The 27,919-nt window shown below is 42.0% G+C and overlaps 1 protein-coding gene across 1 annotated transcript; it reads left to right on the forward strand.

Annotated features, from left to right (window-relative positions):
- The first annotated feature begins 79 nt into the window (after positions 1 to 79).
- gba2 (glucosidase, beta (bile acid) 2) lies at positions 80 to 27,909 on the forward strand. The gene is made up of 18 exons (XM_033610192.2): positions 80 to 170; positions 401 to 1,111; positions 10,824 to 10,915; positions 12,246 to 12,361; positions 13,950 to 14,168; positions 15,824 to 16,063; positions 16,255 to 16,357; positions 17,710 to 17,863; positions 18,312 to 18,437; positions 18,556 to 18,740; positions 19,410 to 19,514; positions 19,620 to 19,727; positions 20,763 to 20,914; positions 21,047 to 21,153; positions 24,456 to 24,598; positions 24,914 to 25,029; positions 26,268 to 26,459; positions 26,813 to 27,909. The coding sequence occupies exons 2-18, from the start codon at positions 918 to 920 to the stop codon at positions 27,065 to 27,067; spliced, it is 2,607 nt and encodes an 868-aa protein (XP_033466083.2). The 5' UTR covers positions 80 to 170; positions 401 to 917; the 3' UTR covers positions 27,068 to 27,909.
- Positions 27,910 to 27,919: the final 10 nt, after the last annotated feature.

The raw sequence follows: 27,919 nt of genomic DNA on the forward strand, positions 1-27,919 counted from the left end.
GGTAGCCTGTGAGCGCTAGTCACCTGACAGTCATGACTGAGGGCGTACCCACCCCACGGTGTCTGTGACAAATGTAAAGCATTTGCATATTGAGCGCCGTGCTAGCAGAAGCTATAGTCCTGCTGACAGAGGCCGGTTTGGAGTAGCAGTGGGATGACGCCGTCGCTCCGGTATTTAAAACATAATAACCTCTTCTCTGCTGCTGTTCAGGGCCAGTTAGCTGATGAAGTTAGCCGCTGTTACAGAGGTGGTTTAGCTAACGTTACATGTTGTTATGAGTTTGCAGCTCTGCAGCTAACCACCGGTGGCTGAGATGCTTGCTTGATATCGGCCCTGCTGTATTTCCACCAGGTTAATATGATCACTTATTTTAAACCGTTTCTGTTTCATCTGACTGTAGGTGTCCCGGCTAACAGACTGAGATCGGCATCCTCAGTACTTCCTGCTGGTCTGTAGCTGTCCTCCATCCATCCAGCCTCAGCTGCTGACACATCCGGACTTCATGTAAAGGGGGTACAGGGGTCTGCGCATGATGGTGATGCAAATTGCTGCAACTAGCCCCAAAGGATCTGAACATGTATAGCTGCAGAGGCTAAATCTCTTGTGAATAGCAGTGCCCCTGTGATGGCACTTGGACCTTATACCCTAAGAAGATTTTTTTTTACCTGCAAGTATTCAGAGCTTGTAAACTGAGAACCGGTTTACTCCACAGGAATGACTCTGTGCAACTTACTGATCCACTTAGAGATTTCTAAGCCAAATGTAGCTACCCCCTGAGGGCTTTGGCTGATGGTGAAAGCACGATAAACTGACTGTTGACAAAAGGTGGTGACGCCTCTCTGTTTGCAATCACAAGTGTTTCCCTGCTCCCATTCATTCATACTTTTAAGCTCCCCACTGCTGGGTGTCCTGCTAAAATGACCACAGAGTGGGGTGAGAAATCCTCAGCGGAGCTCATGAGCAGGTATGTCTCCAAGGAAATGGGATATGGTGTGCCTAAGGAGGGCTGGCGTATCTGTCTGGCACACGAGTTCAAGGAGAAGAGAAAGCCCTTTCAAGCAAAAGATGTCTCGCTGTCCAACGTCTTGGATCACATCGGCCTTGGGATCAGGTGAGACATGCACTCCATTTACTAAACCCCTCAAACGCACTGTTAACATGCAGTAAACTGAGTACTTTGACTTATCAAGTAATGTCCAGTCATGAGATTAAAGCTGGAATAGGCAGAAATCTGGAAAAGGCAAAAAAAAAACAAAAAACAACAACTTTGAAAACACACCCTCCACCTGCAGCTCTCCCTTCTGTCCCAAGCCCCTCCCACCAGACAACCACAGGCATATGAACCTTCTTTATATAGTAACCCTGTTTCCTATTCATTGATTTATATAATCTCATTTAATTGTATAGTTGCCCACAGCTCTCTGTCTCTCTCTGTTTATCAGACCACAAGTGAGACAAGAATTAGCTAGCTACCCACCCTATCATCCCTCTGCCTCGCTCCCCACCACTGTGGCCTGCTTCCTTGGGAGGGGAGCAGGCCACAGTTCTGCAAACGGATGTTCATTTGGCAGCTGTAGCAGCTGAAATTTGGCTAGCGCAAACCTCCCAGCGCTGGGTGTCACAGCAGGATGATGGCCAGCGGCAGCACCTTGTCTAACCTGTGTACAGGCAGCAACAGAAAGTTTGCTCAACCAGCAGGGAGTCGGGACTGTCTGGTCCCCCAGGGCTGAGGTTTGCCCTGACAGGATTTGGGTTGCTGTGGCCACTGACTGAAGGTCCATCTTTGGAGTTCCTATCTACTCTCCTCCTGGCATAGTGGTCTGTAGTAGTGAGGCAGAGGACACCCTGTGATTCAGGGTTATCGGCAACTACATAAACGTGAACTTGAAGACACAGCTGTGAACCTTTGGCTCTGGTTAACAGAAGGCTAAACTGTTAGCAACATTTTCGACTCTCTTTTTGAGAAGTCTGTCTTTCTTTGTGGTGTAGCCAGTTGTTGCCAATAGCAACTTTTCTCTGTAGGATTCTCCGCCATTGAATCAGGCTTATAGGCTGGTTCCTATTGGCTGTTTGTAGAACAGTCAACAGGAACACCCTTTCTCTGAAATCCTGTGATTGGCCAAAGTCTCCCGTCATGGCCTAGATTTTCTAAAGCTTGACAACAGAGCCAAGAGGAGGTGCAGGAGTCTAGTTTTCTCTCAGACCACTTGAATTACAATATGCTCAAGGTTTGTTAGGGGATTCTTGCCAAGTGAAGCCAAAGTGTACCCAAGCTTTAAGAAGCAACATTAATAAGTGTTTTTCAAAAACAGCTGGGACACTGATGGGGTGAATGAGATGGAAGTATAACTAATATACCTACAATGGTTTAAAAATCAACACAAGCCAATGTCTACAGGTCCACACCCAGTTTTCTGTGCCAGATCAAATACTCAACCAATAACTTCCATTTAAAAACAAACATTCATTCCACAATAGTATATTGCTTTCATAACGTGTTATACACAGTGCACAACTGAGATATGTTTCCTTCTATTGACACAGGCTGTTTAAGTTTACACCTCCATATGTCATAGCAACCTTCAGTCTATAGCATTAGAACCATGTGTATGTTTCCACGGTGGAGTACCTGGGGAGGCATTAGCCCATAGTGTCAGATTTCTCTGCCCTCAACAGAGAGCAGGTGTGAAATGCAATCCGGCCTTGTGTTGGTCGATGCTGCAACAAGTTATACTCCTACTTTCCAACTACTCCAGTATAAATGTCCACCTTGAGGCAGTTTAATTTTGAGTTAAAATGACAGATTTCAGCATTCAAAGTTAACCAACAAGAAGCATTAAAAGTATTAAACCTGTTAGTTTATTCGTACAATGCATTTTAAAAATGATAACCATAGTTTTTTCCTTAAGAATGGCTGAAGGATTAACTGAGTTGCTGTGACCTTTAACACCCAATTAATGGGGTAAAAGGTTATTTTTCACTGCGGTCCACCATTTTGTTTAGTCTGTTCGAGTGCAGTTGATAAGATAGTTCTTGGTGTTTCTTGATTTGCCTCGGTCACGCGATCCCAGCAAATTAGACAGTTGACAAAGCGTCCTCCATAAATGTTCTGTGAAATTAAAAGGCTGTGGTCAACTTCAAAGACTTGATTTTTTTCCCCAGAGGAAATGAACATGTAGTTGACCCTTTTTTAAAGTAGCACATGAGCTCTGGTCCCAGGTCAGCTTCGAGTTCAAGACGCAGGTTATTTACTCCATCATGACCTGTAAAGCAGGAGGGCTGAGTTTGCCCATCAGTCACAGTCCCACAAACATGATGGAGAGTACAGCTTAAAGGGACAGTTCACCCCATAATCAAAAATCCATATTTTTCCTCTTCCCTGTAGTGCTATTTATCAGTCTAGATTGTTTTGGTGTGAGTTGCTAAGTGTTGTAGATATTGGCCGTAGAGATGTCTGCCTTCTCTCCAGAATAATGGAACTAGATTGCACTCAGTTTGTGGTGCTCAAAGCGCCAAAAATGTGAAAAACTTAACAACAATGTCTCTTTCCAGAAATCATGACCCACCAACACCACACAGAAGGAAGCTTGTATCTACTGCTAGCTCAACTAGCACCACTGAGATAGCTCACGTTACAGCTCAGCCAAGATGGACGCCATTACACCTTGCACTGTTACAAGCCTTTCCTCCATGAGTAGATGCACGCTTTCTTCTGTGCGATGACACAGTTGGTGGGTGTAGTTCGGTAGAAAGAAAATAGTTCCTACATGAAACTGCTCACAACAAGGTCTGTGGATTATCTTGAGTAACCAGGTCATGATTTCTGGAAAGAGACATTGCTGTTGAGTTTTTCAGATGTATTTTTGTTGGTACTTTGAGCACCCCAGGCCAAGTGCCATCTAGTTCCATTCTATTTGAGAGAAGGCAGACATCTCTACTGCCGACATCTCCAACACTCGGCAACTCGTGGCAGAACAATCTAGACTGATAAACAGCACTACAGGTAAGAGGAAAAACACAGATTGTTGATGTGGGAGTGAACTGTCCCTTTAAATCTTCCCATAGAGATAAAAATCCAGCACAGATCTCAACATCTGTTGATGCAGTCGTGTTTGTTTTCCCGACAACCTGCTGACATCTGAGACGCAAAGTGATACACTCTGCAGCTTTAGTGGACTGTCGGGCGCACGGCCAGCAACACTTTCTCTCACTTGTCATTTCAATCCTGAGAGCGTGACCGTGTGTCAGAGCGAGTCTGGTGTGACCATCATCATCTGTCTGTCATCGGGTCTACTCTTTAGTGGTTTGGGCTCAATGGGTTTCTTGTACATTAAAAAAAAGGCATACTGTGACTGAATAAGTCAAGCTTTTATATACTTATATACTCCCATCCAAATCACCACTACTACTGCTTGTACTATGTCCACATTGTCCCCAGTGCGATGTAATAAAACCGCTTGTTCATGCTCGACAGGACAACATGGACTGTTCCTATTGCTGTGAGCAACTAACAGTGAGGCTGTTTCTGTGTTACGTGACATAATGATCCACTGATATCCAACAGAAAACTTTTCAGTTGATGCTGAACCACAAACTTGCTTCACTTTTCTGTTCTGAAATCTGTTGCAATGTTGCTGTAAGACAAACATACTACACCATGACATCAGGTCAATGCAAAAACACAAAGCTTTTTCCCTTTTCTCACCTGAGGTGTGTCTTGATTGGCTTAATCACCATGGCAACATTTGTCAATGATTGCACAGCTTAATGTGATAGTCGTTACGCAGTAAGAGGAGGTTGTCTGGAGAGTGTTTGACACTGGGTAACTAATAAACCCAGGGGGAGCCACACCTTCAGCTCTTCATCATTTGGGTGAGATGTGCAGAGATTTAGATTTATTACAATACTAAAAAATATTAGGTGGTTACAAGTAACTGGTAGTGCTGGAAAAATATAAAGAAATACTGTAAATAATTTTGGGCTTTTTGTTCAGTATACTGTGCCAAAAACAAACAAGCTAACTGAGGAATAAAAAGTTTGTACAGTATTTATAATTAAGCCGTGAAGTAAAAGTAAGAGACATCTAAGACTCGTCTTTAACCCACTCAACTCTCATCATAATTAACTTTTATTTTGCATTGAAATCTCTGACTGAGTGCCTCATCAGTCGACCAATGCTTCAACCTAAATCACCTGAATGGGAAAAGTGTTTGTAACTGGATGTCAACTAGTGGGACATAAAATTTTTAGCCTTCATTGTGCTACATGTAGGGATGGGACAATATATTACTTTAATGCTGATAGTTATAAAAGACACACAATAAGTTGAACGTGCTAAATTCCCTTTATCTGAATAATCATGAACATCAAGTCCAGTAGCACGTAAAGAGACTGCTGCGAAAGCACGCTGCATACACGCCAACCTCAAAAAAAGATCTTAATCAAGCATCGACATGTTTCAGATCCAACGATATGATGCCACTTCTATCTGCGTTTCCTGTCTGTCTGATCTGATTTTTAAAAAAAACTAAGGTTAAAGTCTGGATAAAGTAAAAATAAATGTGTGAAATGAGTTTGTCACAACACAGAAACATGTTACTAATCACCCAGCCAAATTTTAAATGACAAAAAAATTGCTAGGTATGCAATATTAGGTTTCAAAGTTACAAACAATTAAGCAGTATTCTCTGGTCTGAGACGCTAGGGGCGTGTCCACTTTAGTAGCTGAAACAAAGACTGAGCCACTGCAAAGCTACAGACTCTCGTTACTAGCAAGGCCTGTAGCACAGCAACATACACGAACCCTAAACCGCTGTGCAGCGTTAGACAGTGACCTCTTAGCAGCTAACCCAGTAGCTCACATAGTCTATGGTTGCACCGCACACTACTTCCAAACAAGGAAACAAGAGCTGCTGCATGGCAATAGCCTCTTGTTCAGCAGCTAACGTTAGCACAAAGCACACAAACCATAGCAGTGAGCAGTTTGTTTTAATTTATATGAACATAGCAACGTAGCAAACTTTCTGCTCACACATGGGCTGAATGAAACGACACTGATACTATGAGCTGCACTCTCAGTTAACGTTTGTAGGGACGTAATATTTACACAGTAGGGGAGGGGTTATGATAAGAGTTGCTCCATTGCGGCATTGAGCAGGCTTTTAGCCCAGTTTAGCTGTCTAACGCCACAGTTCACAGTCTGCTCACATTTCAGTATTTTTTAGCATGTATAATGTGTTTAGAAAGTGATTCCAGTATGTAGGTCTGTCACGATAATTACGCTATCAACTTACTGTACGACATATGGACTCGATCTCGATCATTCTGCTGACTTTGACATTGCTAGTTGTGTTTACATAAGAATGTCAACATTTTAGCCAACGCGATGCCAGAATAAGCAACAGGGTTTTTGTAGACAATAGTGCAGCCATTCTCCCTTTTTTTTTTCTCCACGCCGCTGATGTGCACGAGTCTGAGGAAAAAATAAAACAACACCTTAAGGTTGACACAGTATAGCTTAGCGGTAGCCTGCAGCTGCACTTTTGGAAGAGGCACAGTCCAGCTGTTAGCTTGCCAACCACTGACGATGAGCCAGACATGTAGTTGTTGGTAGTTTTACCCCCCAACAATTTATCTTCAACTCCGTTTATCCACCAGTAAACTGCCCAGCTCCCAGACTGCAGCACAGCGGCCAGATTATGTAAGAAACTGCGGTGTTTCCAGAGCTTTGCTAAATTTATCTAATAGTTGCAAGAGGCATCACTTGGTTTTGGTTTTGTCGGTCAAATTTTGTATTAAGTCTCAACGTGAGTAAATCTGGGCTACTCCTTTAAAGGTACTATAGTTTTTATATATATATATATATATATATATATATACACGTTCTTGTTTCAATTAAAAATCGTCAATTACTTTTTAAAAATATGTTAAATATCTTTTCCATAATCCAATGTCTGAATATTATTAAGAATTAAAAGTTTATTGCTCTTTGAAAAGTACTTGCATTGTAACACTATTATATTATCATTATATCTGTGACATAAAATTGTCTCGCAGTTGTTATCATAATTATTTCTGGGACAATGTGTTGTCCAAAATTAGAAACTGTGACAGGCCTGCCAGTGTGTTTCAGTGCCATTTTATGAGTTTTAAGCACGTTTTGGTGAATATCTGGATAATACTGGAATTGCAACGATTTTGGCCGGTTAAATTGTGACTTAAAATGTTCATATCATCCCATGCCTTGCTACAAGCTCCACTTAAATACTAGTGAAGTGTTAACTGTTGTGGAGAACAAGATGGCAGCTTGAGCAAACACACAGGTTGGATTCACGTTGGCATACTCGGTCTGTATTCAGAGCCAGATGAGGGTGAGGGCTGATTTGTTTGCATTCCAGTTGAACGCACAATAAGATCCTAACAATTATGCAACCTGCCGTGGCTTCAAATAATTCATTTCAACTGACCCTATTCATCTCCTGGGTGGAGCTGTATTGTTGTTTCCCTGCACCAAGCTTTCCCTGTGAAGTCATTGTTTGCAGTACAGTCAGATCCTGCAATAGCGCACACAGCAGTTTTGCAGTTGCATGGGATCCTCCTAACAAAAAAGCCCTCTGTGGCTGAAACGTGGATTATTTTTGAGCGTAAGCAAGCTCATAATGTGGAGCCAAAAGAAACATGTCTTCCTGTTTTTGACTTGTGATGTTGCAGATACTGTAGTTGATGGACTGCATGTCTATAACTGGTTTTATTTGCAATGCTTTTGGGCCACCTCCTCTGAAATAAAGACTAACATCATTTGAAAAAGTCATTTAAGAAAACAGTTACCTCCAGGGAAGAGAGCATAGATGGTCTTTCACACAGCAAATTTCTAACAGTTGTATTTAGTCTTCATGTACACTCAGTTTATTGTGAGACAAGATGCTTCAGGATGTGAGCAGCTTACCACCCGTCAAGTAGTTTCCTGGGGAAGACCCTGCTGTACAGGAAACTAGGGCTGATAAAAAAGGTCACTTTTTTAAATTAAAAGCTTCAAATGTAAAAAAAATTATATCTAGTCTGTTGCCATATTTTAAGATGTAATCACATCTCTGTCTTTTGCATCAAATCAACTTTTATTAATGAAGAAATGTAATGTATAGTGCTGTTAGATTGCTGCTTGACCACTGTATTAATACCGTTGCGTGCCTCCCTTTGTTTGCAGCAGGTAGAAGCGCAAACAGTTTGACTGCAGTGACAATGTTGACTTAACATCAATAAATATGGACAGAAGCAGAATATTTTGTCCAATAAAATATGTTGTGAATTTTGTAAAGTATTACATCCATCTTTCAGCGCTGGCATTATTGGAAATGTTGAGATCACACGACTTGGAAACAGTTCTACGCAGACACCACTGGAATCTAACTCTACGAATACTATAGTACTAATGATGTTACTATAGTACTGGTCACAGGGAAACGTGGGTACATGAGGTCCCCATTAAGACAAAAAAATTAAAGGAAGTGCCACCAGCTGGTTCAGGAGCTTCACTTGGATGATGCTCAGTTCAAGGCTTATTTTAGGAGGAGTCAGGGACAGTTTGACAGTCTGCTGCCAACCGTGGGTCGGGAAAAACATTAAAAAATAGTTGAGGCTACGATCCATACACTACCATTTGTCATCGCCACCACAGAAGGCCCGCCTCTCAATTCATCTGATTGAACAATGGAGGGTTTTTTCTTCAACTTGAGGCATTCAGGGCGCTCCTGCAAAAACAAAAACACGAGGTGCTCAGCAACAAAAAAGCAGCAAGCAAAATGTTTCAGTCTCATTGAAAACAAATACAAAAAGCCACCCCGGGCTGCTAAAACTGCTCTGATCATTATTTATCCTGAAGCTTGTAATCTTTGGTTTCCTCCAGTTGAGGGGGTCATAAACTGTTTAAATCTGCCACAGACAGATGAGGGCTAAAACATGATCCTCAGTGATGTTAATACTGTAATAGAGATGCCTGTTGTTCAGCTGCACTGAACTACATATTTTAGACTTGCTTGGGTTTTATGTGCACCAAACAGGAAAGACATAGTAGCACCTCAAGTAAGTGCTTAGTCACTGGTGCTGTTCACCACCTGTCAGCTTGCTGCAGATTTATTACTGTCATTCTGTACACCTCAGGGCCCACTCAAAGTCCAGAGGGGCTAGACATTTAAATGATGTAGGTTAAACATAATGAGGGGCATTGTTTGCACTGTAGCCTGTTCTGTGTTGAACTAATGGCCTGTGTGTTAAAACACAACTCCTCAACCCAGCAGCAGCGCTCTTCTTTCAGAGTTCACAGCATAAACAGATAAATGACTCGCTTTAACTGTGATCTTCTGGGCCTCAGGCCTCTGGTGTCAGGAGCTGTTTGAAGCCTTTTGTAACGTGGCCTAATTAATATTTTACACCACAACCCTGGTGTGATAGTGAGTGCTGCACCTAGACACACATGCTTGCATACACACACATGAACACATGCTCACTCTGCTAACCTCAGTCAGATAAAGTAGAGCTGGCACTTTGACTCCATTCCCCTCATTTTACAAGTGCTTCCTTCATGCAGTTGCACAATTCCCTCTTTTCTCTCTGCATGCCTCTGCCTGTGTGTGTGTGTGTGTGTGTGTGTGTATGTAAATTGTTCACTGTTGTTTTCAGTGCTAAAGGCTTGGGAACAGCTGTTGCTGCCTGTAAACAAGCGAGGAGAATAAGCATGTTGACTAATTGCACATATGCTTGTGATAATAATAAGCTCATTACCTCCGCCAAGGAGGTTATGTTTTCGCCGGCGTTGGTCTGTTTTTCTGCAAAATAACTCAAAAAGCTCTGAACGGATTTTGATTATATTTTCAGGAAAGGTTGATAATGGGACAAGGGACAGATGATAAAAATTTGGTGGTGATCAGTTGAAGCGAAGTGGAATAAAATAATAAAATGGCGGGAAATCCGAGCTGCTTGGCGGAGGTCTGCGCTCCCCGAGTGCTTTTCTAGTTTTATAACTAAGAACGTCCCTGCTCATAACTCTCTGACACATGACTGTAGTCAGGGTGCATGTTGTTTTTACATGCCAGGCCTATCTCCAAAGACTCTGCCCTCTGCCTGTATTTATTTACTTTATTATTATTTTATTATGTTTGTGATGTTCCTGGGCACAGGAGGCAGATGAGTTCAAGGCTTTCTAAAAAGGTTGCAGCCACGTACCTGACTATAAGCAGCATGCTAAAGGAAACTATGAAAATCACGGACACAGCGCAGTTTAAAAAAACAAACATAACAAGGCAAAGCTGGAGGGCTTTTACTTTGTTTGGCAACACTGTTTGCAAACTGGAGCAGACAGTTCCTTCAGAGTGCACTGTGTTGTGACAAGGCTGAGTATTAGTACTCGATGCCCTTAAGGTATCAACTGAAATAACCCAGTACCGAGTAATATGAAACTTCTCCAGTCAAACGATACTTGCATTCTATTCATTTTGTACCCATCCCTAGGAAAAAGACTGTTTGTATGGTTTTGCTTGCAGCCAATCATCTGTGACATGTGACTGACACTCTAATGCAGGAGTGTATTTGACAGAGTTGAAAGTTAGGTCAGCGTGCCAAGATGCCACCAAAATGTTCAGTAGTATGGCTACTACATGCCTGTGGTGTCTGGTGGCATTTTACGCAACTTAGTGCTTTCATTCACAAGATGGGTATCAGATGAAGTAGAAAAAAATGCTAGTTTCAACTGACTGTGTCTGATTATTTGTTGATTTCCTTGCCACTTGTGACTGTAAGGTAATTCATGTACTGCATATGTGTTTATACAGGTATCTAAAATGGTGGTACAAGAAGACCCAGGTGGAAAAGAAAGCTCCGTTCATCGACATGTTTCGTGCCCAACCCTTGCGTCAAATATATGGTGAGTAACCTTGCACCGATTAATCGGCAGTGCTCGGAATTGGGCCGATTTTCACGTGATCGGCCATGACCTGCGACTGGCCGGTCAGTCTAAAATATGCCGATTTAAAACGCCGGTCAAATTCCCGCTGTGCCGCATGATTGACATTGTGTAACATTAGCAGCGCACACACACGCACATGTGCAACTCACGGTTGTGTGATGTGAGGAAGTGACACATGAGCGGCTTCTCACCTTAATGTTTCACACATCAAAATTTTTAAATTTTTAATTTTTAATTTTTTTTTTTTTTTTTTTAAATTTTATATACTTTATTAATCCCAGAGGGGAAATTCAATTTTTCACTCTGTTGTCAGTTACACACAGGTCCGAACACACACATGCACAAACTGGACCTATACATGCACTAAGTGAAGAGATGTCAGAGTGGGCTGCCCATGACAGGCGCTCTGAGCGGTTGGGGGGTTCGGTGCCTTGCTCAGGGGCACCTCGGCAGTGCCCAGGAGGTGAACTGGCACCTCTCCAGCCACCAGTCCACGCTCCATATTTTGGTCCGGGCGGGGACTTGAACAGGCAACCCTGTTCAAAAGAGAGAAGGAGAAAGTTGTTAATTCCTGTTAAACTTAACTGCGGAGCTCTCGCTGCTGCACTGTGCTGCTTGAAACTAACAAGGCGTGTCCACGTGCCGAAGAATGTGCACCTTTTTTCTAGTTGTTAAAATATGAATGTCCATAACACTGCACTTTGTAGATGTGAAGACCTGTGTGAATTTTCCACAGGAGATATTTTTTACTTTTTTATCTATTCAATTAATTATTTGTTAATTAATTATCAATTATTATTTTATTTATTTATGTTTTATTTATGTATGCCTTGTTTACTTACTTATTTTAATACTGTACCTGACGTTATATTTGAGCAAAAAGGAAAATGTTTCTTAACCTGTGTCACTGTTTGATTGTTTGTTTGAGATGATTATTGAAATGCTGGTTGTATCTTGGTTAAAATGTTCTAATAAAGGAAAGATAGAAAATAGCGCAATATCAGAATCGGCCATCCAAACACTCTGCAAATCGGAAATCGGGATCAGCCCAAAAAATTGTAATTGGTGCAAGTCTAATGGTGAGTCCAGATTAGTTCAGAGTGTGCTCAGTCTCATGCTGACTCGCAGTATTTGAGAGGGGAAACTTTTGTTTCAGTTTTAAGTGTGAGTGTAATTCTGATCTCTCTAATATTGGACCAAAGCCTGTTTTGACCGTTTGCATTTGATCACTTAGGGTCTTGAAAGTAACTGGAAAGTGACTGAATCCAAGTTATACTCTAATTTGCAGGTGCTCCACTTGGCGGTATTGGAGGAGGAACCATCACGAGAGGTTGGAGGGGGGAATTCTGCAGATGGCAACTTAACCCAGGGATGTACCACTACAAAACCGTCACAGCAAACCAGGTATGTAAGATCTTAAAGAGACGGAGACCAGGGGCCGTATTCACAAACATTCTGAGAACACACTCAGAGAGGAGTCCTAGTTTAGGAGTGATTTAGGAAAGTTCTCAGAGCAACTCTGAGCAAGGAAGGGACAGAAACTTTTATCTTAGTGAGGAGATGTGGTCAACCCTTTTGCTAGGTGTGATGCATTCTTTTAACAGATGTGATTGGTTGTCAGAGACACGCCCTTTTGTGAGCCTGCAAGGTGTGGACACCCAGTGGAAATGAAATGAACTGCTGACTGTGAAAGTGTTGTCACTGTTAGTGTGATCACTCTGCTGATGGAAGGTTGAGACAGACCCAAGTCATCACTGCTGCATTTTTCCAGTTTTCCAAATATCTTAGTGTTGTGATAAATTTATTTCTGGCTTTATAGCATTAGGTGGGAAATGTGTGTGTATCCCCAATGAAATCAACCACACATATCCCTGCATGATGTAACCTGTAGCATTTCATTAACTCACTGTCATCCAAAGTTTGAAGAATATTTTTCCTTCCTCTTGTGTTTCCACCATTTTCTCCTCTGATTCAGAAACCCTTAACCCTCTTAAAAGTCCCCTTCCCTACTTCTAACAGTTTTTCACCTTAGCAGCTCTTTTAAGGTCTAGGATGCTCTGTGGATAGCTTTTATCTTCACAAAACAACCTGGTCTGAACTTTGAGGGGAATTTCGTCACTAGGAGAAACTTGTAGTACTAGGAGTATTTGTGAATACAGCCCCAGGAGTATAAATATAGACAGTGCAAACAGTGAGGTTACACTGTGGCCTGTGGGTTGGGGGAGCTCATAGAGAGAGTGGACCGTCCAACAATGTGTTGGGTGGAGAATAGGCCTTTATGAGTGACTGCCACCTTGAAAATTAAAGGACAGTTATATTTTGGTCCCTATATGACTTAATGTCAACAAAGGCCAGCAATTTCTTCTACAGCCTGAAAAGTCAATGTTTAATTTGTTATTTTTTTAATTAGTGTTGTTATTTATCATTCTCTTAATCCATAGAAACAAACCCTATAAAGTACCAACCAAATGCTGATATATAATAAGCCCTTATAAAACTGTTAAAAACCATTCTTGGCAGTTAATCTACATTAATAGATTTATTTTGTTCCTTTTTGGTGTTACTTCCCTGTTTGTCTGAGTAAATGGCCAAATGTAGACAACTAAATGTCACATTAACATATTTCCAATGCTGCCACATTGGAGTTAAATGCCAGAACAATTTTCAGTTACTTGAAACAATAATATTAATGCTCCAAGCATGGATGTGGGTGTGGAGGAGACAAAAGATACCACATTCTTCACTGACAGCTGCCTCAGTACATTGTAATACAATGTGTGTTTTGGCTAAAAGGTGTGACTCGTTTACCTTAGGACTACCTGAATGTAGGACCAATAGCTGGGTGCACAATCAAGTTTCGACATGTCCCCAGAGGGTTGTCAGAGGGCATTGTCGGAAATGTAGAAAAATGAGGCAGTTTCAAGGGGGGCAGTACACAAAGAAAGGTAAATTCACAATTCACTGTGTTGACGTGTCCTTTTCTTTTTCTCAGTTTACAGTGTGTTTGCGACGTGGTGGGCAAACAGTTTACCAGCAGGTGCTTTCTGTAGAGCGTCCTCCCACACTACAAGGCTGGAACTGGGGCTACTGCGGAGAGTACGCCTTCTATCACGCCTTGTACCCCCGCGCCTGGACCGTTTACCACCTGCCGGGACAGAATGTCACCTTAACCTGCAGACAGATTTCCCCAGTCATCCCCCATGACTACCAGGTAACTGAGGCATCCCTGATTTTCCTACAGTCCAACAGCATTATGATACTTTTCAAACATCACATTCGGGTTATTAAAGGTTCAGTAGGCAGCTTTTATAAAAATAGCTCTAATAATCTGTGAAAAAATCAGGTTGGTCTGGTTCCTCTGCAAATAGCATTTGCAAGAATCCACCGCGCCTGAAAACCAAGTCTTAGTCCGAGTCTAAATCGCTGCTTGTCAACATAATGTGCAGCCCCCCCTCCCCCGCGCATGCTCTCAATAGCCCCTATTACACAGCCTGTTCAAGGCGGGTATCTGGTGATGTTATGCCGCCTCTCAGTGCTGTATATAAGGTACAATCGTGGAATGAAGAAGAGTTGTCTCGCCTGTAAGCCACCATGGGAGGTAGTAGCGCTAAAAACAGTGTCTGTATAAACTGGGCAGCCAGCAGGATGGGACCATGGGCAGAGTAGGTGTGATGTTTCGACAACGTGTTATTGTGGCGACCCACTGCGGGAGATTTAAAAGAAGCTGCTAGCAGTTAGCAGCTAACTCAAAGCAGAAGAACAGCAGACGTAAATGTCCAAAAATTGGGAAACAATAAGATTCAGGAGCTCCCTATACTATGAGCGTAGGACGAGATCAGCTACCATATAACAGAGACAGTAAATAATTGTTTTTGCCATGTGTTGCCATTATTATTGTTTATAAAGTGCTGCCAACGCGCATGTTATATGTCACACAAGAAGCTGACGTTGTTGTGTTACATGTCACACTTGTCATGCCTCTCTTGATTCCATGCTGCCAGCATGCAGTCTATGAATGATGCCACTGACGTATGGTTCTGTGTAAAAATGCAAAGGCGGCACAAAGAAGGGATTTATTAGCAGCCAACAACGCAATCTCCGTGTAAGAAGTGCTAATCAGAACAGATCAGGTTAATCAGACAACAGATCTGCTCTTCTTACCACCTTTTCTAAAAAAAAAAAACAAACAAACAAACAAAAAAAACCTATAAAATAAATAAAAATGGCTACCAGCAATGAAAAACTGCACAACAACAATAACGTACAAGGCAAATACAAGAAAACAGAAGAAGCCCGAAGACGAAACCCAAGCTTTCCCTTTCTCTGTTTACTCATCTTCGCCGTGTATGTTTTTATTGGTAGCACACCTTGTGTACGAACAGTGATTGACAGCTGCGTTAGAGACTCCTCGGCACCGGCTGGTTGTCTTTGTACAGATGTGGTGGATTATTGCAAATGCCATCAGGAGCACTAGGAGGATCTGTCTTATGTACTTCTGTCAGAATATAGTGACAGTTTCAGCAAATATGACCAAAACTTACTTTTATAAAAGTTACCTCCTGAACCTTTTTAGACTACAGTCACGCAGATGAATCATCCTTCGTCAGCTTATGACGGATATAGATTAATTCTTAGAAGCTACTTGAATACTTTTCTTAGTTTAGTTTTTTGCAGTTGCATGTAGAAGCTAAATTAGTCATTTGATAGTTTGGTCCCCAAAACGTCCCACATTTCTGAGATAGCTGCTGCACTTTGAAATATACAGTAGAAACACTTAGTAGTGGCAAAACACAGATTTAAGATGGTGTATGATAATATGCTGGTTCTACAAAAGTTAATCCACCATGTGTATCTCCTCTCTCTCAGGACTCTAGTCTGCCAGTGGCAGTATTTGTGTGGGACATAGAGAACAAGAATGACTACGCTCTTGATGTCTCCATCATGTTCACTATGGTCAATGGGTCGGGACACAAGGACGACAAGAGTGGGGGACACTGGAATGAACCATTCCACTTGGAAAAGGAGGGGGAGGCAGTGTCGGGGGTCTTGCTCCATCACTGCACTGCGGTGAACCCTTACACTCTGTGCATCGCAGCCCGAGAACAGGTTGGCGTTAGAAGCTTATGATTTTTAGTAGGTTTTTATTGTAGGTTGTGCCCAGGGAATAAACAGGATTTCTAACAATAGTCTCTGTTATATGAAAGTGGATTTATAATAATCAACTGGTTGTGAAATGTGTGGTGTTAGTGGGCATTAGGTTTTAGATTTACTGAGAGCATGTGTTCACACTTTAACAGCCTGACAGGGAGGTCAGTCACCAGACAGCATTCAGCCCGAAGGGAACCTGCAGCGGCCTGTGGAGTGACCTCATCACTGATGGACGGCTGGACTCTCCCACGGGTCAGTACTTAGAAAACAGCCTGTGAAGTTGATGAGACAGATTCAGAACAGAACAGATGTCTAAAGTCGTCGTGTTCTCAACATGAAGCAATAACATGAAAGAGAAGGAAGGAAAGAAACTGAAATGCAGTCTCCGGTCTTCTAGTTTACATGGGCTTACAAAAAGTTTTGTCACTTGACTAAAGTAAGTCAGTTGGTGAATAAAGGCTTATGAGCAAAAGGCTAAACCCAATGAACCACCTGAACACAAAACGCAAGCTTTATGCATCTTAGTAGCACAACTGTCAGGTCTAAGGACAGAGACACAAGGAATAAATACTCCAACATGAGAGAGGCAAGGAGAAGGTGGACTATTGCACATTGATGTTTATGTGAGTTATTATAAACTTACTTAGGGTGCTGCTTTGGCATGTTTTGACCTGTCTGCTGGAATCCATGACATACATACTGGTGAATTTGAAAAGAAAATAAAGTAGTATGGGACGTCAGTGGCTTAGCGGTAGAGCAGGCGCCCCATGTACAAGGCTGTTGCCGCAGCAGCCTGGGTTCGACTCCAGCCTGTAGCCCCTCGCTGCATGCCTCTCCCCCCCTCACACTTGTCTGTCCTGTCAAATAAAGGCTAAAAATGCCCAAAAATATCTTTAAAAAAAAAAAGAAAGAAAAGAAAAGAAAGTAGTAACAGCAGTTAGCCCAGCAGATGTGAGAGGAGGGAACATGGTTACTAAAAACGTACCATTTCACACATCTGGCAGCTCGCAGTTCATCAGGGGCCATACTCATGAACATTCTGAGAACAGAATGTTTTCAGTGATTTTCAGTCAAATTATCTAGGTGTGTTAGCCGAGTTATTGATAGTCCAATTTCAGTCGGACTAAGCTGTTAACATGCATTTAAAAGTCTGGTTTCAGTTGGACTAAGCCAATAATTCGATTTTCTCAAGCTGCATGTAAACATGATATGAAAGACTTGGAAACGCTGACCAATCAGAGCAGACTGGGCTTTTGCAGGAGGAGTTGTGCTGTGTGATATGTAGTTTTGAGTTTAAAAGAGATGTCGTAAATGACCCATGGGTCATAGGAGGTAGAGCGGGTCGTCTACTACTCAGAGGATCAGGAGTTCGATTCCCGGCTCCTCCAGTCCAAACCCCAACCTCCTGGTGGCTGTTCCATCAGTGCGTGAGCGCATGTGAATGGTTACTGAGTTGCAGGTGGCACCTTGGCCACTAGTGTGTGAATGAGTGAATGTGACATGTAGTGGAAAAGCTTTTTGAGTGGTTGGAAGACTAGAAAAGTGCTATACAAGGCCATTTACCATCCATGCTATGCTTCATTATCCTCCTCTTGCCTCTGCAGGATCCAGCCCGCCCACGCCCAAGGGAGAGAAGGTGGCAGCAGCGTTGGCTGTGGGCTGCTCAGTGCCGGCTCAGAGCCATAACAGTCTGGAGTTCTGCCTGGCCTGGGACATGCCCACAATCACCTTTGGCTCTAGGGAGAGGGAACACATCAGGTACATCAAACACAAAGGAAACCCACATACTGTGTGTTTCTTTGCATAAATGTAAACAAGCCGATGTTTATCACAGCTACAGATGTCACTCCACCTGTTGTTTCTATTACAGTTGTTATTTAACTGAAAAAAGATCTCACCAGTGTTGTTAACTGTCTTTGCTGTGGTTGCTTGGTTTGGTTTTCTTAATTCAGTCTCAGATATGTTTTTGCATTTATCAGAAAATTCAGCCAAACAATTTTCCTTCTATGAATAAAGAGACCAAAGCACAACAGGCCTTCCTACCTAATGCAAAAAAACTGAAATACTGACATCATGAAAATGCCAAAGTTAGACTTACTAAGATATCAAACTTAAAATATTAATCAAAATATGTTTTTGCTTTTATATTTGTTGCATTTGTTGATGAACATGCAGCGTCATTAGCTTGTGCCTTTTCTGTCTCTAGGAGATACACTCGTTACTTTGGGACCAAAGGGGATGCATCCCCCTCGCTCAGTCACTACGCCCTAACACACTACAGACAGTGGGAGAAGAGCATTGAAGAGTGGCAAAGACCCATACTGCAGGACAGGTAGGTCACAGCTCTGAAAGCTCTGGACTAAAATCACGACCAATCAATAAAAAACATTCTGTTGGCCAGCTATGAATGCTCATAATGGTTTATCCTGTCACCTTGGCTCATGTTGCAGCTCTCTCCCCTCCTGGTATAAGTCAGCCCTGTTTAACGAGTTGTACTTTGTGGCGGATGGAGGGACGGTGTGGATAGAGCTACCAGAGGATGCTGATGTCAGTGGTGGCATGCGCAGCGAGGACGGGGGGCTGCCGGCTCAGCCGGCAGTCATCAAGGAGTTCGGTCGTTTCGCCTACCTGGAAGGTAAGCAGCAAGGAAACGGGGTTAGTTCTGGACTAGTTCAGGGTTAGTTTTCAAGATTGGACATGGCATTTTAGAGCTAATACAATTTTTTGATTAATCAATCACTTAATGGACCCTGAAATAATCAAAATTGCATTGTGACAAACTTTGTGATATCAGCAAATATCGTATTGTAGCTAGCAGGCCATGAGGAGATATTTAATAAAACATGTACTACAATAAGTCATTGCACCTTTAATCAATAATGAAAATAATCATTAATTGCAGCTGTACTGTAGTTTGTTCATCAAGGTCTAGAAATTAACATTGGTCACATTTTAGCTCTCATTGACTGCAATCCACAACTAAATAATTACGTGACATATCTGATATAAAAGTGAACTGAAAGTGGTCTCCAAAAGTCCAGATTTATACCACAACATCCATGTGGTCACAAAAACTGAAAATGATGTGACCCTTGACAGGGACGCCAACCACAGCCCACCACAGTATGCACTGTGAAATACAAAATGCAAGAATTTGAGGTGCTCATGTGTATTAAAAAAACAGGTCTGCTGCATAATAGAAAATCTAAAATGTATTGAGTATCAAGTGTTGGCAAAACTAAAAAGAGACATCTGCCTATATTAGATATGTGACCCACGTTACTGAGCCATTGTTGTCTCCCAGGTCAGGAGTACAGAATGTACAACACGTACGATGTGCACTTCTACGCCTCCTTTGCACTCATCATGCTGTGGCCCAAACTTGCCTTGAGTGTGCAATATGACATTGGTAAGTGAAGTGCTATTATCATAATGTCTCATCAGCTGTAAAAGCATGTGTTTTTGATAAAGAGCAATACAAGGGCAAAGTTTTACAGCATTAATCTCTTCTCAGCGGGCAGTGTGGTGCAGCAGGACCCAACAGAGAGGCTCCATCTGATGAGTGGGCGGTATTCTCCTGTTAAGGCCAAAAATGTGGTGCCTCACGACATAGGAGACCCAGGTAGGAGAAAGACAATTTACTACAGCTCCGAGGGGAGTTAAGTGGAATAACTCAGTGTTTGATTTACTTCATTTTAGGTAGTCATAGGTTTCAGTTTATTTCTGTACTGTGCTGAGACCAATGACTGTATATAAAGATGAACAATGTGTCTGTACTTCCTGTAATTGTACAAAAATGAAACCAAAATATCCCAGATACGGCTGCCGTCATCTTGCGCTGATGACTTCATTTGGAGCCAGAGTCTGCACAGTAGCGATCTCAGTGATATTGCTTTCTCATCCATACACCTGTCCCACAGTTTGCAACCAACGCCACTGATCCTGAGTTTTTATTACATATGGACAAATTTGTTGATCCATCAAAGCTGTACAGATTGTGCCTTTGCCTCTACAGAGCATACACCACATCCACAGCAGTCAGGGTCTTCCTCTTCGTGTACTTGGTGTAGTTAGGTGATGGCATTATGGATCACCTTCTCCAGGAAGACCTCAAACACACCACGGGTCATTCTGTTGATCACAGCAAAGATAGGCTTCACTCCACCACGGCAAGACAGATGGCGGATAGCTGGTTTGGCGATTTATGGTGACACTTGGCGCACTGAGTCCTTTTCCACCTTTGCCTCCGCTACTAAATGTGTTATTCGTCACTTCGTTCAATGTACTGCTTCTTCATTTAGCTTATTTGTAAGTAATTTGATTTGAAGTGTTTTATGGTAGTTTAAATGCAGGTGTTAAATGTAGGTGTTGTGTTTCTACATGGACAGAATTGTTGAATATTAATGGCTATATTGGCCGTCCAAAAGAAAAGTCTAGCGTTAACCCTGGATTCAACATGTTCAATTGGCCAAAAAGCCACCAACAAGGGTCAAGAAGTGCCAATGTTGCGGGACACATCCCCAACACTAGGGCCACGGACGCTCACCGATGATTAGCCTGGTGTGTCGGGGCCCTAAAACCAATAGCCTACGTTAAAACCAACATTTTGCGTTTTACCATCATGAATTGTCTCTCACTACAACACCTCTGTCCCTAGATGATGAGCCATGGCAGAGGGTGAATGCCTACCTCATCCATGACACTGCAGACTGGAAGGACCTGAACCTGAAGTTTGTCCTGCAGGTCTACAGGGACTTCCATCTCACCCAGGACAGTCAGTACCTGCGGGACATGTGGCCCATCTGCCAGGTATAACTGACCGATACAGTTTTAACTGTACTGCATTTGAGAGGTGGATCCCATCTGTAGTAGTGACACAGAACATGAGAATAGTGGATGTCACATGCTCACTCAGCTGTCTCATACTGGTTGATCTGCTAGGCGGTGATGGAGTCAGAGATGAAGTTTGACCTGGATGGAGACGGCCTGATAGAGAACTCTGGATATGCTGACCAGACCTATGATGGTTGGACGGTGACTGGACCGAGGTGAGACGATGAACAAACATGGCAGCCCTGAAATAAACACATCAGTAGAGATTAGGCTACAGAGACATGACGATGAGGGAAACAGTATCACAGGACTCCTTCCTTTGGGCTGTCCTATGCCCCAGTCATTTCAGATGTTGTGATATGAGTGCTCAGTAATACTACCCAGTCAGTATTTGCACACAGTTAACACCTAATAAAACTGAAATGTTCAAATTCTATTAACAAGTTGGGATGATTAGGATCTGATTAAATTAAATCTAATCATTTAGGTCTTTTAATTAATTGAGCTCTCTTCAAAGAAAGAAACTACTGTATGATAATTGCATTTACAACTTCAAGCCTGAACTGAATGTCAGGGGGAAGGGAGAAGGGGAAGGAAATAGAAAAAGCATGACTCGGGATAAAGGGAGGGAAAAACTGGGTCGTGCGTAGCTGCAGTACTTCTCCAAATGTGACCTCCTGAGAGCCAGGGTTGAGTTCAGAGTGCAAAGATGAAAGAGTTTGGATTCTAAAACACTGACAGTTCCTGTTTACATTTTCATCTCACAAGACTGTGAACACAGCAGCCTCACAGTACATAAAGCTCCACAGCTGGGAAATAAACTAACACTGTCAAGATCATTTGAAGAATATTGTTTAATTAGCAAGTTTTGTCAGCTGAGCTTGTAAATTCAAAGCAACTAAGGATCATAGTGCACCACATAACTTTTGTATTTTTCCCCACTAAAATATCTTATTTAAAGTTCCAGTGTGTAAGATTTATGGGGATTTAGTGGCATCTAGTGGTGAGGAATGCAGATTGCAAACAGTTTAAACTTCTCCTGGTAAGAATTTCTTCAGTGTTCATTGTTCAGGAGGCTTTTACTGAGAGCTGAATTATCCTCAAAGTTTCTCCAACACTGTTCAGTACATCACAGACAGCCTGTTTGCCCAGCACTTGCTAATGTGTTCTAACTTTATTTCTGATCCAGATAGGGCTGTACCCAAATATTCAGATATTCGAATATTCGTTTCTATGGGTAGGTATTCATTATGAAAATTTGGTATTTGATTTGATATTTTTAAATGTAGTCTTTTTGTTGTTGGTAAATGTAGGTTATCAATAAAAATCAAAACTTTTAAATTGCATTGTTAAAAATGTGAAAATATAGTATCGCCTACCAACAGAGCTTGTGCGCACTGCAGGCTTGAGTGCATCCATCTGAGGCTGTGGATCAATGCCAAGTTTTACCACTTTATCACTATTCCCTCTAACTTGTAGCTATTTTTTCATTATCTTTTGAATTTAATATGAATTATGGAACCATTTTTGTCAACGTTTGTTTCCCCCGTTTTGTACAATAAATTATTGTTTAAAGTTTCAACAAGTTTCTTTTGGAGTGCGTGACACAAGTGTGTTTTAAAAACGACCGCGGACTGTCACCTGCTCAACGCATCAGTACCTTCGGATGCCATGACAGTAATAGCCAATAATGTCAAAATATCATTTACAGACCGATTTAACAGATGATCACTGCTGCCCGACCTGCAGGTCCATTTGCGGGTCCTGCGGGTAACGGGTCGACCTGCGCATCACTACTCAGCTCAGTCTATAAATGCTGTACACAACAGTAAGGCTATAGACATTATATTCTATTCAGGCCGGCAGAACCAGCAGCGCATTGGCTTTACAGTGCACGGCACTGCTGATTAACCATTTTATTGCAGCACAGAGTGTCTGCCAGCAACCAATTACTTGCAGAGGCTTCCTACAACTTGTTTCAGCGGTTCCGATTTAATCAGAAAACAAATTAAACAGGATGACTAGCCAATGTGAAAATCAAAAGAAAGCATAGAATAATGTACTGAAGTAGACTGTTGTGCCATCACATTTTTTTGTGGTTTGAGAGCAAAGTTTAGGTCGCTGCTGTGCAAAACTCCGCAATACAATTAGGTCCGAAAAAACCCCGGAGGAGTGCTTCGCAAGGAGTCTTTGAAAGGAGCCGAGCCTGGCGTGAAACCGGAGAGAGCAGGCAGCACGGCCGCAATCAATGTTACAAATCAGTGTTTCTCTGACGCTGTTTGCTATGTCGAAGAAGAGCCACTAACCTAGCACCTGTGCTCACCTTTTATCTCTGATAACTTAAGATTTTAGACGTTGAGGACGTTTTTACTAGGAGTGATAATTATCCACAGTGGTCTCTCCTGAAAACCTGGTGAAGTAAAAACACAGAATAAAGCAGATTTTAAATTGGTGTTTTTGTGATGCTGCTTATCATGGAGGGGCTGTTAACCAAAGTGGCTGACACAGAAATATAAATGGCCCTATCTCGAGTCAGAGCATGATTTGTCTGTTCTGTAGAAACGTGACAGTGCAACATGGCCATCTCTGTAGAGGAAGACCCGCTCCATTTGTAGATATTAACATCCTATTCTAAGGTTACGCTGACAAAGTGATTCTTATTTTCAGGTGATTATAAACTAAAGGAAACATACTTATTATAATATATTCCATTTCTGCCAATATATACCCCTAAATCCTACACACGGGACCTTTAGGGATAACTAGAGAAAATACATTGTTACAGCTAAATATAAGTTCAGTTTTACAGAAAAAAAGTTTTCTTTAACATTGAGGACTGATACGTTTAGTTTAAGCCTAGCCTGATTGTCAGACTGAAGCTGCCAGAACCTTCAGTCTGACATGGCTTCCATTGAAGGCGATTTACAAGGGGGAGGGAATTTGATTTTTCCCTAACTAATCAGTAGAGATCAACAACTCACCCAGAATCTGACGTCATTAGTATCCATGCCTCGGGGGTGCCGAAAACAAGCGAGCATTGCCTGTTTAAAATGTCTCCGTCATCGTGCACGCTCAGCTACATCGCCATTAAATCCAGTTTAGCAGCTTCCTTAATTTGGTCCTCCATTAACATAGCATAGTGGCGAAATACCTCGATAGCATCGTTAATGTGGTCTGTAGGATCTGTAGCGGTCGCCATTGTTGCTATCCTCACCAGTTACCCACCAGCGTACAGCTTGACATCAGCGTGGCACTGATTGGCTAATCGCTAGACCCGCCCCCACCCCCGGCGTTGATTTGTCCGTCCATCGTTTGGACCTGATAAATCGCAAATTCATTGCAGTATGCCAGACCAAAGATGCAAGCCTACTCAGTTGAGTGGGCGGGGTCTATGGTCTGGAACCAGGCTAGTTTAAGCCTGAAATTTAGTTTCTCATGAAGCTAAACTCTTCAGTGTTTTATGTGAGTGCAGCAAGGTTTACATTTGACTCAAATTCTTTTATTTTTTATTTTACAGTGCGTACTGTGGTGGGCTGTGGTTGGCGTCCCTCTGTGTGATGTGTAAAATGGCCAGACTGGTGGACAACGAGGAGACATACCGACGTTACAGAGACATCTTGGACAGGGGTAGCGCTGCTTTTGACAAACTGCTGTGGAACGGTAAGGTTTTATGTTGCATTACGTGCAGGTTTATGAACACACAAATTGTGTATTTTTAATAAAATATCTTAAAAAGCAAAAAATAAGATAGGGCTGCATGGTATGAGAAAAATATGTGATAATGTTAAATATCAGAATTGATAGTGAAGTGAGTGGCATGACAAACCTATTTTCTTATTCCTACATACAGGCTGCCACACATCAGTGATTTAAAACAAAATCAGTAAAAATGCAGCCACTGTTTTCAGGTAAATCTAAGTTACTGCTTCAGCTGAATTGCCTTTCTTTTATTTTCTATTCTCCTTTCATGTTTAGGCAAGTATTACAACTATGACAGCAGCGGGAGAGACCTTTCCAATAGTGTCATGTCTGACCAGTGTGCTGGCCACTGGTTCCTGAGAGCGTCCGGACTGGGAGAGGCAGAATACCAGGCAAGTTAAACACACCTTTATGAGCAGGGTTAGGCCCTGATCACACAGAAAGCGTTTTGCACATTGCTGTACTGCTTTTTTTTGTTTGTTTTTTGTCAATTGAATGCCACTCGTGACCAAAAAAAAATTGTTGTTCATTGTTGCCACAAACCTTCCCGCGTGATCACTCTACCCTTTATATATATATTTTTTTAAATTTCACAGTAATTGGTATCTTGTTTCTAAAATGTTGCTACCACCAGTTTCTCCTCCATTGTTTACCAACTGTAAACTTGCTGTTATTTCTACCACAGAAGGCCCACCTCTCAAATCATCCAATTGGACAATGGGAAAAAAGATGATGAAAAAGGAGATGACATGGGGCGTTTATCCGCTCTGAGTTGAAGTTTTTTCAACTTGAGCGCTCTGGCAGAAATGCCAGGCGCCTAGAGCGCAGAAACATAAGGCATGTCACAATGCAAAAAGCTTCATTATCACTAAAATCAATTACAATATGCTGCCTCCAGCTTTCTGTGTAATCAGGGCCTAAGGGGCAAAAAGGATAAAAGATGCGGGGCAATATACATTAACATGAGCCAGGAGAACATGAGATGCCAGCTAAGTTGCAGGAAAGGAGACTTATCTTGAATTTTGTAGGTCCAACAAATATTATTAAGTCCATGCCTACATCTGAGCAGGTCAGAGAGATAGTTAAACAAGATTCATCTGAACCCACTTAGAGGATCAGCACACTTCAAGTAACTCAGGGAAGTCCATGAAATCCAGAGCGTTCTTGGAACAAATAACTGCATTTAAATACAAACACAAACATGTAGGAAACTGGATTAAACTTAAAGTTCTCTCCCCTCTTCTCTCACTCCTCCTTTTGCTCTTCTCTATGCTGGTTTTCCCCACATCACAGGTCTGTCTCATTTATCTCCTCACTTTCCCCACCTTACTTTCCTGTTAAGGCTTGAAAGGGCTAGTCTCTATTTTTTCTTCTCCCATTTTTGTTGTAATACACACATAGTAACAAAAAATAGCTTTCTGAATACTGACAAGAGTTGCATTGATTTTGATGAGTGTTGTGAATATATATGTCCATTTGCATACAGTACATTGTTGTTTTGTTTAATGTTCATGACCGAACATCTCTTCCCTTTCCTTATGCCAAGCTGCAAATTAGACAAACAATAATGAAGTAATGTTTTCAGATTAGGACAAACATGGTCTGAACATCACATCCTCTCTCCCTCTAGGCTTTTCCAAAAGAAAAAATCCACAGTGCACTAAAATCTGTCTTTGACTTGAATGTAATGAGCTTCGCTGGAGGCCAGATGGGGGCAGTTAATGGCATGCGTCCTGAGGGAGTGCCTGACCGCTCCAGTGTCCAGTCAGATGAGGTGTGGATTGGAGTGGTGTATGGACTGGCAGCCACTATGATCCATGAGGTAAGTGTGTGTGTATTTCTGTACCTACTTTACATTCAAAGGGTTAAACAATAAGGTATTTTGTGGTGGCTGCAGGCACAGTGACTTCAGTATGAAGTGAATTACACAAGATGTAATCAAGTTTATAACGTTTACTGAAAAAAGGCTACATTACATTAAGTCACAAGGTAGAAAAATGATATGTTCCCGAGCCTAATGCAGCTCTCTGCTCGACTAAGCTGCACATGATGTTACTCAGTCAGTTAAAGGGAGCATCATTATCAACATACAATATAAATGCATTTGTCTTTGTACATTTTTTGTGTTGACATTGAGTAAAAAAACATGCCTCTGTGGTTTTCTTTTTTTGTCAGGGTATGCAGGAGGAGGGTATGCGCACTGCGGAGGGTTGCTACCGGACTGTGTGGGAGAGGTTGGGCATGGCCTTCCAGACTCCTGAAGCCTACTGCGAGAAGGGAATCTACCGCTCTCTGGCATACATGAGGCCTTTGAGCGTCTGGGCCATGCAGCTAGCCCTTAACACTTCACAGAAGGATCAGACCTCATCAGCTCAAACTGGAGCCACAGACGGGGAGCAGGGACATGACTTGAGAGAAACACAGAGCTAGGACCTCAGCCACTGGACTGGTGTGATTAGAGAGGTGCAGTGAGTTCCTCTGAAAATGACCTCCAAACACTCCTGCAGCCACCACCCTCATCTGCACTCCCATCCTGCAGGGCCCCGTTTGCTCACATAACTTCAGTTCTCTACTGGTTGTTTTGCCTGGAATGATGACGGTTTACGCTTGACAAATTCAGTAGCTACTGTAGATCATGGTATTGTTAGGTGAGGAGTTTAACATTTTTCAAGAGACTGCAAACAGTCCCTGATTGTTTTATTAAAGTCATGCAGTGTGGGGTGGCAGCCAGGCACTGACGAACACATAGCCGGTGTCTATTGCTAATTAAAAATTGACCTTGTTTTTCAGCAACATATTGTCTATTTGCACGCATGTACACACACACATGCAAGCACTACATTTTACAATCATGTCAAAAATAATGTTTGCATACTTAGAACAAGTTCATATGCTAAATATTTTAGGACTGTTGTCTTATTATACCAGCCACATGGAGTCATTATTGTCTTTGAGTACATCAGTGGGTCTTTGAGTGAATCATGGCAGATCTGAATGATTTCCCCATCAGAAATATAGATGCTTGAAAAGAAAAGTCAATTTGAAGATTTCCTCCAATTAAATTTGAATGCTGTACTAAGCGATGTATTACGTGATGAGTAGTGTTGGAAATTAAATTAAAATTATATATATTTTCTTTTTTTTATAGCATTTGGTGCCTTGTTGCATGTTGGCCATATCTACAGTATAATAATGTAGTGGCAACATTTACTGTTTTATAAAATCCAATACTCATGACAATCATGCTGAATAAATGACTGAATCAGATACAACAGCAGGTTC

The sequence above is a fragment of the Epinephelus lanceolatus genome, chromosome 22 (genome assembly GCF_041903045.1).
Source record: "Epinephelus lanceolatus isolate andai-2023 chromosome 22, ASM4190304v1, whole genome shotgun sequence".
NCBI lineage: Eukaryota > Metazoa > Chordata > Actinopteri > Perciformes > Serranidae > Epinephelus > Epinephelus lanceolatus.

What these genes read in the sequence shown, in the direction of transcription:
- gba2 (XM_033610192.2), top strand. Translation starts at nt 918, where the DNA reads ATGACCACAGAGTGGGGTGAGAAATCCTCAGCGGAGCTCATGAGCAGG. An exon ending in AAACCGTCACAGCAAACCAG is followed by an intron (nt 12,362 to 13,949) that starts GTATGTAAGATC and finishes TCTTTTTCTCAG; the next exon opens with TTTACAGTGTGTTTGCGACG. An exon ending in TCATCCCCCATGACTACCAG is followed by an intron (nt 14,169 to 15,823) that starts GTAACTGAGGCA and finishes CCTCTCTCTCAG; the next exon opens with GACTCTAGTCTGCCAGTGGC.